Raw genomic sequence first — 11,379 nt, forward strand, 5'->3', positions numbered from 1 at the left:
GCTTCAACGCGGTACAACCAGCCAGCTCTCTCGTTCGACAGCTGACAAATTGCCTGCGTAACTTGTTTGCCGCGACCGCGAGGACTATGTTTTAAGTCGAATGATCGTCAGATGTTACGAACAATTGGAAATTATCTTCATTTCCCATATCGCTGGCCGATGCTCACGATCTGTTCAGTTTGGAAAACATGGAACAGCTCGCTGGACGATTAGTTTGAATTTTACGGAATCGTGTTTGAGGTGGAATATGCCGAGATCGTAGAATCGTTGATGTTCGACTGCTCCCACGAATACTCTGGTGTCTGTACGTTTTATCAGTCGAACCTAACATTTCTCAGTGACGGATAAGTTTCTGTTCTGTCGCGCAACACATCTGCACGCCATCCCGCGCGGCTTGCCAACCAACGGTCTATCTGCCGTCCTTCTAACACTCCAGAGGCCCAAGGACCCACTATAAAGTTGCAATTCTAGCTGCATTGTTCGCACACATGGTCTAAGCACATCTGTTTGCCAGAAAAGACTTTCTAATTCCAGAAGAGTTTTCGGCCGGTTTTTAGAAAGGTCCTTGGGTTTATTATGTGCTCTTAAGAATTACGAAGAAAGCGGAGATATACCTAACGAAAAATCTGAGTTTCCCTGTAAACAATGTCGCCTAGGACCCAAGTTGGTAGGAGGTTTCTTCCTCCTCTCTTCCTTCCTAACATTGGTCCCAACCAATCGACATCGCGGATTGTTGCCCTCACTTTACTAACTAAAAATGTAAGCAACGAATCCGCGTTCTTCGTTCAAAGGGCACACCCATACCAAGCTTTCCTCCGTATTCACATTAGAATAAGCTTCAGAGTTTTCCATCGTCTCTCACGGTGACTAGAGTTCCTGCATTCCCTATAACTCTCACCGTTTCTATATCTCTCAGAATTTCCTACCACAGTCAAAGATCTAACTTCTAACATTAAGTCTCATACCGTGTTACTTTCATATCTATATTATTGCAGCGTGATAAGTTATTAAGTGTTTATATCTATTCAATCGTGTATACTAAGTGTTGGAAATATATATTTTAACTCTGTGAGCCACAGTGTTATCATACCTGAATCACCCCTATTATCTTAATCGAAATACGGGGATCGAACTATTCGTGGTGTCGATCATTCTAATCGTAACGGGAATTTACGACTCCCGTTGACGCGTATTCTAACGACCGCGTCTCCCCGCGATAGCTCGAAAAAACAGTTTCTTTTTAAAAAATCTACACATTCTTTTCTCTGTTCGAATAGAATAGAATAGAATTCCGATAAATAAGAATTTGGTATGAAACTAACAACGTTCCAGTCGTACAGAAAGAAAATACAATTTAATTAAAAACGTGGGAGGTGGTGTAAGAATCGGCGATAGAATTCATCAAGAGTACGTGACGTTGGAAAAGCTACAGTCACAGATGTTAGAAAATGGAAACGTGATATTGAGAATTATGTAAAGCACGTGGATTGCTCGAATGATGGGGTAACTGTGGGGAAACCTTAAATACACTGATGTAATGGGATGGTTTCGTTGTGATAAAGACGATAATAACGACGATTTTATACAAATGGAAACAGCCAGCTAAAACGATAATGGACAGGCACTTTCCCATGCCGAAGCACCCACGCCACTCGAAAAAGGGGCTTCGATCGTATAAAATTCACCGCGCAAAAGCTCCCAGGTACAGAGAAAATGTAATTTTACGCAGTTATTTCTACCGAAAGAATCATGTGACGTGGTGCTTAAAAAGATATGGAATGTATAAATATTCAAAAAATCAATTTTATAAAATTAAATCTATCGATCCATTAATAGGATTAAAAGAAAGGAATACATCCGAAATGTACACAAAATTGAAGGAAAGGAAGATTTGTATAAAAATTGTAATAATACGATGCAGCAATTTCACGATACCATTTAATTAAAGTGGGTGTATATATTTTTGAGAGCATCCTCTGTATATCAGAAATATATTACGAAATAGAAATATGTTATTACTGGTTTTCCGATGAGAATCCGAAGTGTATCAAAAATTTAATCGGCGTAGATATTTATAGATATTTATTACAGTTGCAATTTCACAGATACAAATATCTTGCGAGTTCTCTCATCGTCGTAATTTGTATCTCCTTTATATACATCGTCTGTCTGAATATTCTTTCTAATATTCTAATTAGACTGTAGATTTTGATGCAAATTCATATTTTTGAGGATATGATTGAAAAGAAAAAAAAAAGAGAAGTAAAGAGTCTTTTGTATATTTTATATTTTCTTTCGTATCACGTGCATTTTGTACAATTTTATTGAAATTGGATTACAAGAGCCAAGCAAATCGAACATCAAACGGACTACGCGTCGTGTGTTACTTTATAGGAAAATCACGACAATGTCTGTAACATTCGTAGTATTTTACGATCCTATCTACGATAGCAATTAAAAGTTCATCAAACAGATGATTACATCACGTACGAGCCATTTGAAAGTCAAATTGTTCCATTTTCCGAAAATTTATTCTTTCTAACTCTTTAAGAGTATTACTTATTAACATACTAAATAATACTTGACTGTTCGAATAGTTTGATGATTTTTGGAAAGTACGTGTCCCTGATAAATATAACTTCTATGCACACTTCCAAATCCGTTTGAAATTTCACCGATACGATCAAGTTAGGCGTGTCTCGCTACAGTGCTGCAATGATCATTTCGAAATGCTTCGTATATCATATACGCAAAAAGTTTCCAGCAACGTTGAAACAGCTTCGCGAGCCACGTGTAATTTATTTATAAAAGATTTTTGCAACTGTCGAGACATCTTGGTATCTGTTAATAATCGTTGAGATATCATTGCAATCAAGTAATTGCACTGTATCATACGTGATAACGAAGTTACTCGATTATTCGAATGGTATGTACTGGGATTAGTTTCGATGGATGTTTGAATGATGACGGAATATTTGGCCAGCATAAGCACTGATCCCTTCCATATCGATCGCGTTTATCGATATTTGATAAAGAGGTCGTTTGCAAATTACATTTACCGTCTACTGTTGCTCACGAAATTATTCCAACTCTGATACGTGCTTCTTTATAAATATATCGCGTGTGTACGTGTATGTTACATATTATATTACATATCGCATATTACATATTATATTGTATTTTAAGTAACAAGATATTTAGTGCGAGTGTATATTTCGCAGAGATTCCAAAAGTGATTAAACAGTCAATTATCCATCACATCGATGCATCTCAATGTTCAATGGGACAGTATTTAGCGTCTATAACATGTTGAAGATAGCTCTTTATGGTGTATCTCGTGGAGGAAATTAATTTGACGAAATTAATTAAACAGTCAATTATCTGTTGTACCGATACGTCTCGATATTCAATGGAATAATTTTTGATATTTATTGTACGCTCAAAATACCTATCTATACTATGTACTATTTTTCCCCCCAAATATTCGCCACAACTATTTTCTGCCTTTTACATTTGCACTTTCAGGATGATTTCAAGTTCTACCAATGTGATCGGGATAGTCGTGTTTCGTTACAAAACGAACAAAATCCCGAAAAGTCTCGTGTAACGGGCTATAGGAGGCGTTGGTGCGTTCTTTAAAACAGAATAACTTTTCAAAAATTGAGTCAAACAATTTGTTTCTTTCCTTTTTTCTTTTTTTTTTTTACGAGTTAGAAGAATTGGGAAGATTAACAATAGGTGACGTGTAAAGAAATGTTGAAAGAAGTACAATTAGTCGGAATAGCGAAGAAGAAAGTAAAGGTAGCTTTTTACAACTTTTCTAGCTGGACCTGTAACGAAGATTTAAATAACACATTTCGAAGATTTCCTCTAACTCGTCGAGCAAAATTCAAATGGTTCGGTCCACAGTTGCAGACGAGTTATTTCGTTCGAATGAACGTACGAAACGAAAGATGTTTTTACGACGAGTGTCGGACTATTTTAGCTTTCGAGGCATTGTAAGTTGAATTTTAGTTGCGGTGTCGACAAATCATTGATTCAGTGACAGTGAATTTTCTTTTTTCTGGGTGTGATGCGAATGCGCAGAAACTTTGACGTCAAACGTTCCCGCTGAACGAACAGGACCTTCCGGCTGCCATGGATATTGATTTTCCTTGGGCTTCAAGGTTTCTGGAGCAGCTGTACCCATCCAGCGCAGACTCCGGCTATTCTCAATATGGCTGCCTATTGTACCCAAATCCGCTCGTTTTGCGTCGCAACGCGCTCGCTGCCATACACCAGCATGCGATCAATGCGCCAATGACATCAGCCGATCGCAATTTAAACAGCCGAATTTATTTTCGAATGTGACGCGCTAGACGTTATCAACATGGCCGATACATGTACCCTGTCACGTACTTCCTGATCGTCGCGTCTATCTCCATGGTCGTAAGCATCAATGGTAAGCCTCGCATTTCACTCGCTTTATCGGGCTGCTTAAACCTTCGCCTCTTTAATTCGACGCGTTTCTCACACGTTTCGCCACGAATCAAATTACATTTTTCTGAAATTAAAAATTCGCCGATACGCGTTGTCCATCTTCGGTATTTGCGAGAGAAGAAAACGATTCTTGCGCCTTATTCGTCACGCCGATTTTCACGTCGATACGATCGGAATACCAAAGTTGATCGACTCGACAATGTATTGACCAGTTAGCCGTTGCGACTAATGCGACTAAAATGCGTTAGAAAGGACAAAACAACTACTTTGTTCACGCTGTATTATAGTTTTTTCATAATAATTATTTATATCTCTTCATTTGTTCGTTTTACCTGGTCCTGGCTTCCAAATGGTCGAAACGTCTTCAAATTTACGAATATATTTTAGTTTTCGCTGAAATTGCAGTTTAAACAGCAAAAACTGCTTTTTACGCGTGACGAGTATACTCGTCAAGAATAGGTAACTGGTTAGGACGGAAGATAATTTGCCAGGATAGACAATGGCGGTATTTCGTCTATGAGAATTTTTAATTTGAGGAATTTTTCTTTTAACAAAGAGCGTTTCTGTAATGGAAAATGGAAGTTTCTGTTTCTTCCCATTTTTCTCTTTCTTTCTCCAGGTTCCTTTCAATTACATGGCCCTATTTGTTTTACGAGCAAGTTGCGTTTTAGGAGCGTGTTTCGTTGAAGGAGTTTTCACTAGATGTCTGAAGGAACGATGTTTCGTCTATTTATAGCGAAGATCTTCCTCTACATATAAACTGCATATAGAGGAAAGTGCACCTGTTGAAGCCTTCACTCGTAGGTGTTAGCCATTTGTGTTACGAATCGTGTAAACAACGATCATCGTCCACGGTGCATTTAATTGACTTTTCTTCCGTGATAAGCTTCGCGATGAATTCTCATTTCGAGGCTACCTTTTTCATTTACCGTCTTGCCTATGTTTCCTATGTATAAAATAAATAATTCATACTGAATACATCTATTTCTATTTTCTCTTTTTCTTTAGATAAGAAGAATATTACAATCAACTTTCACAGAGAATTTTTAACATAAGATCGTCCCAAAAGTGTCTTTTATCTTATAAGGAAATAATAGACGCACAACATTTTTTGTTTTAAATTATTTTATTGAATTACGTTTAATCCATCTTATTCTATTGGAACCAGATGTGAAATAAAACAGTATAATTTTTAACTTCATGAAATATACATAGAATATTTCGTGGATATCGAATCTGCAGTCTTGCGTAGATCCAATTGTCGTATAGATGCAAACGTAGTCGTATACCGTCTGTTTAGTCTTCGGAGATGATCCAATCTGTTAAGAAGCTGAAACTCTAGAGGATTGGTACGATTGGTCAAACTTGCGTGGAAGCGTTTTTCCGAACTTGGAAATATCTTTCATAACTGTAGGTATTTTTAAGTACCCGTGTATGATTTCGTTGATTACCTGCCAATGGATAAGGAATACGTTTGCTGCTCTCGGAATACGTTTAATTGAAATAAATCGAAATAAATTTTTCGTAATTTCCGGATACGTTTACGATATTTTGCTTGCCAAGTCTTACCGTCGGACGTATCGCAAGAACAGCAGGAAAATTTGGCGAAATATCGTTAGAGACGCTATTCGACGGAAAAGCTAAACATCCGAAGAATTCCGTTGTAAATAAGAAACCTAAACCGATGTTTCACCTTATTAGACGATTTCCTCGATGATATCCCTTTCCGCAATCTTCCTAGCAATCTTGTCAACGAACGCGACGAAATTTCATCTTACGCATATCGCCGATGTGTCTGTAAAAGTCAAGACTAATATCTATTTATTTTTACAAAAATGTACAAAAATCTGACGTTAATGAAAGCACGACACATTTGTTTGAAAAATGAAAGAAAGGAAGAAGTAGAAGGAAGTAATTTCTAAGAAATAAAAGAGAGAAAGATGCGAAGCATTAAAAAGTAGACAACGATTTGCCCAACGTCTTACGTCCGATTCCTACGTCGATTTTAATAATCTTTAGAAATCTAGGATAAATCACGATTTCTATTAATTAATACGTATTTGTCGGTTGATTGTGTCCGATGATCAGGCCAACTGTTAACTACGGAACATCGAACTCACGCAGCGTCGGAACGAGCAAACGATTTATGGTGTCATCAGTGTGATACAATGGAAGATGGAGAGAGATGCGCCAATCTGACCGGAAACTTCACCACTTTCGGGCACAAGTGCACTGGTGATAAAAGGACCTGTATGGTAATGACAAATGATAACAGCGATTCAAACGCTTGTTGATTATACACAGGTCACGCACGTGTTTCAGCAGATGTTTGATATTTTGCTTTGATCGCGTGCTTTTAAAGCAAATAGAATATAGCAAACAGCTAGCTAAAAGCGATATTAGTTATCGTCAACACGAGAGCGAGAGAAGGCTGTTCAAGATAGAGCCACAGTTTCATTTCGTTCATAACGCGATTTTAGTGTTTGGAAATGTTCAATATAGTCGATCAATTCAGTTTCATAATAATTACGTACTTTATTGAAATTGAATCCGCTTTATAGGAACATATGTACATGGTGTACACATTTGAGGGAATATGCAAATGCAATTTTTTATTTGTTCTTCTTATTTATTGGTAATCAACAATGATATTGGATATGATATAATTGTACAGTTTGCACATACACGGCAAAAATTTTACGAAATCCGTAATCGATATTAACCGACCGAATTAACCATGAACGAGCCGTATTCTCTGGAAATGATGCGAGATATTCTGGAAAATTGATATTCCCTTGACTAAAAATATGTTACGTTCACACTCACTCGTGTTCGTTCCAATGTGAAATGTCATACAGAGTGAAACAAGGAATTGTTGCAAATATTAATTTAATTTTAGTATCAAGAATCATTCTACGTACATGTAGAATTCTTTCTCATCTTTTCTTTTCAGTCTTCTTTTTTCTCTTTTCGCTCGATACTATCAAGTTCGTGGTTTAATGCCGCCCAAAATGAGCTCGTACTCGGACAAAATTAAAAGAAATACTATATTTTAGCGTACGAGTGTCTCTTGCGATCCGCTAGGACATGTCATATAACGAACATCGTGAAAGTTTAAAATCTGCAAATATTCCTTTCACGTTTGCTTCTTTCTCTTCAGGTAAAGCGATTTTCTTACACTACCAGCACCGAAGATTCAACGTCTAGTCCACAAACTTGGTCGGTGGAGAGAAAGTGTACTAACAAATGCGACTCCGGATGTATAGTGGTCGGTGAACGAACAAAACTCTCCGCTTGCACCACTTGCTGCGAGAAATCGTTTTGCAATATCGGTACCGGTGCTGCGAACGATCTGACGATAAGAGGGATCGATCTGTTTCTAGCTTTAGTATTACAAATTACATTAACAATTATCATGTATCCGTCCTGACATTGCAGACGAAGTAACACACGATCGTGAATCATTTTAGTCGCCGATGAGAATAATTGGTTCTATTAACGCGTTTATACGTACATTGTAACATACACTGTAATATTACACAACAACACGATACATAAGATTTATCGCATTACCAATGAAAATGCTGTTTTCATTTTATAAATGTGTACATGGAGTTTCATTCCTTATGTGTTTCATAATAATATTACGATGAATATTGATTAATAAATCAATAAAATTACGACGATATCGATAATACGAAGCTCAGAAATAAGAAAATAATAATGATGTTCTCGTTCTAATGATGTCGATAAATCAAAGAACAATTGATAATATAAAAAGGGGATGTTCTTAAGAATACGATGCTCATAATTATAATAATTACAAATACAATCAAATCTACGAGAATGAGATTTAAAACACTGCTAAGTTATTACTCGATCGTTCAACGAACCAATGTAATTTAAATTGTAAATTTTAGAAAAATTGATATAGCAATACACTACCAATAAATTGTATAAAGTAACAAACTTTTCTAAAAAAAAAAAAACTCATTAAAACTCTCGATATAATAATAAATACTTTTTATCGATTTCCATTTTTCCATTATCCTCTCCTTAATTCCCAAGGATGTCAATGAGAAACATATTAGGTTGTTCCAAAAGTCTCTGTCTGTTTTATAAGAAAATAATAGATGCACAACATTTTTTCTTTTATATTATTTTATTGAATTTTGTATGATCCGTTTTCTACTAATAGAACAAAATGGATCATAATGTAACACAAAAAATGATGTGCATCTGTCACTTCCTTATAAAACGAAAGAAACTTTTGAGAAAACCCAATAGAATGGGAATTTTCTCGTGGACACATAACATTAGAAAATTGTACACAACATTGTCGCCAAGGCCGCCACATCTCTATCTCCATCATCGGTCCATCGGATTTGAAGTATGCCGGTCGTGACAAGAGCAACGTTCAAGATGAAATCCTCGGCCCTTGTTAAATCGTCTCGGTCGGGGTCGAACAATGCGTTCGCCAGCATCCTCGTTTCTCGGTGATTGCACATAAAGCTGCCATTATTAGAACTTCAGTGGGCGGTAAGCGCTGGTGCTTTTTCCAGTCTCGCGTTCGCGCTTACTCTTACGCACAATTCGCCGCTGCACTCGCGTGCGTTTCCAGCCGCGTTCATCCCTCCATGTGGCTGCCAGTCGTAGCACGAAGCTCGTTCGTCGCGTTTACTCCACTTTTTTCATCGAAAAATTTTATCCGGAATATCACGTTCGACTCGACGACCGATTAATTATCGTATTTTACTTTTACCGATGGTGCATCATTTTCATGGAAAACGTTTAAATTTCCACGTGGTGCCACGTGGTGGAAAAAATGGCCACCGGTTGCTGCACGACGCTCCTTCGTCGCGTTTATTCCACCTCTTCGGCGAAACGTTCCATCCGGAACGTCGCGATCGACACGAGATCGAAATTAATTATATTCTACTTTCTCCGATGGTGGATCGTTCTTGCGCGAAAGAAAATTAAATTCATACGGCACGTGGTGAATAAATTGGCCACCAGTTGCTGCACGACGCTCCTTCGTCGCGTCTACTCCACTTTTTCGTCGAAACCTTCTGTCCGGGGGTATCGCGATCGACCCGAGATCCGATCGATCGTCTTATCCTTCCGTCCTTTTCGCGAAAGTCGTTCGAATTTCTGTGACGCGCGCGTGGAAAATACTGGCGCGAATCTTCGAGTTGGTGAGAATCTTTGGCTCGAATTTGATGATTCGTTCGTGTGGGAATCGCACGGCGAGGCGTGCGATTGTCGCGATCGCTCTTATCGCTCGCTCCACTTACGTTCCGCTTCGTTCTACCGACTACTAGTTTGCTGCATTCCCGGTTACTTTACTGGTGGTGAATCGTTAATCGACGCGAGTTACCGCCCACGAGTTGGTTACGATACGCAAGTACAGTGGAAAAAGGAGTTTAGCGAAACAGTTTCGTAAAGCTAAACGATTGGACGAATCGAAAGGAATTGGAAGTCGTTCTAAGAATTCTGTTCGAAGACAGCTTTGAGAAGGCGAACGGCGATTGAAAAAAGAAGAAATTGAAAGACGTCGAAGGAAATCGACGAACGTTCGAATTCAACGAGGCAGTTTCGAACGCCTAGAGACGATGATCGAAGGAAATTGAGAAAGATTCGTCTGTATTTTAAGATTCTGTATCAATTTGGTATAAATAGGTCGAGCAAATATTCACGGTTAATCTTTTCGATAAAGCACTACCTACAAAACCACTGCATTCTATGATTTCATTTCATCTCTGGTGTACCGTAGAATCGTTCCTTTCTCCATTATACGATCGATTAAACAACACCCTGTGTATTAAAACCAACGATTCACCTTCGTATTACTTCCGCGCGAGCTACGTGATAAAGCGCGAGACATTGAAAATGTTAGAACGCGAGAGTATCGTCGCATCCGCGTCTATATGACACGGCGTTTCGAAAGCGTTACGAACCGGCGAAATGAAATGAGAATATCGGGTCTGCGAATTAGCTGCTTTCATCGCGATAACTACGTCTGCGAGTGAACGAGCATGCCTGGCGAGTTCTGGGTAGCCAGAAAATCCTATTGAAATTTCGATCAAAGCGCGCGAGACATGACGCGATCGAAACTTCCCAGTTTTCTCCTCGCCACGTGGCTGCTCGGCACGATCGCTACTAAGTCGCGAATGAGCGACTTTCTGCAAAGCTTGCAGGAGTACGAGATCGTTTACCCTCGAGTGATCCCGAATGAGAGCGCGCGGAACAGAAGATCGACCCACGAAGACCGAGAAACTTGGCGCGAGTATCTCCACTAAGAGCCGGTGTTCCTCGAGATCAGCAACTGGACCTTAAGGACCATGGCCAACGATCGATTGATACTGTCGTCGAATTTCACCGTGAATTGGGTGCGTCAGGGTAAAACCAAGTCCGAGCGACGTAACGCCAAGGCGAACTGCGATCTTCGACAAGGCAGCTTGGAAGGAGACGCGAGTTCCTTCGTCGTCGTGACGATATGCGAAGAAGAAGTGTACGCCTTGATGTTGATCGGGCAGAGATCGTTCTTCGTTCAGCCGCTGACGAATGGCCAGCATGTGATGTTTCAGCCGAAAAACGAAAAGTGGTGGTCGATCAGGAATAATTCGAGCTTCGTGTCTGTGAATCCGGAAAATCCTGCAGGTGAGAAGGATCGTTATCGCGATGGCTTTTCATCTTTCGTTAGACGGTTGGATGTAGGTGATTGGTTGATCGATTTACCGACTTCCTTGCCAATTATGTTATAAGCTTCTTACTTTGCGATCCGCCGTTAATTGCTTCTTCTATTCTAAAATTGACTCTGATCGTGATACTGTAAGAACTGATAGCGTCGATATTATAATACCATACATAGAGTATGAGAGTAATCGTAGTACAAACGAA

The 11,379-nt window shown here is 38.9% G+C and overlaps 1 protein-coding gene across 1 annotated transcript; it reads left to right on the forward strand.

The window, feature by feature from the left end:
- Positions 1 to 4,244: 4,244 nt before the first annotated feature.
- LOC126926805 (uncharacterized) lies at positions 4,245 to 8,510 on the forward strand. The gene is made up of 3 exons (XM_050743176.1): positions 4,245 to 4,441; positions 6,568 to 6,734; positions 7,640 to 8,510. Exons 1-3 carry the CDS (start codon positions 4,381 to 4,383, stop codon positions 7,907 to 7,909), a joined length of 498 nt encoding a protein of 165 aa, XP_050599133.1. The 5' UTR covers positions 4,245 to 4,380; the 3' UTR covers positions 7,910 to 8,510.
- Positions 8,511 to 11,379: the final 2,869 nt, after the last annotated feature.

The sequence above is a fragment of the Bombus affinis genome, unplaced genomic scaffold (genome assembly GCF_024516045.1).
Source record: "Bombus affinis isolate iyBomAffi1 unplaced genomic scaffold, iyBomAffi1.2 ctg00000059.1, whole genome shotgun sequence".
NCBI classification, from domain to species: Eukaryota; Metazoa; Arthropoda; class Insecta; order Hymenoptera; family Apidae; genus Bombus; species Bombus affinis.

Coding starts and splice junctions, on each gene's coding strand:
- LOC126926805 (XM_050743176.1), top strand. CDS start 4,381: ATGTACCCTGTCACGTACTTCCTGATCGTCGCGTCTATCTCCATGGTC. Junction 4,442..6,567: donor CATGGTCGTAAGCATCAATG/GTAAGCCTCGCA, acceptor TCCGATGATCAG/GCCAACTGTTAACTACGGAA. Junction 6,735..7,639: donor GTGATAAAAGGACCTGTATG/GTAATGACAAAT, acceptor CTTTCTCTTCAG/GTAAAGCGATTTTCTTACAC.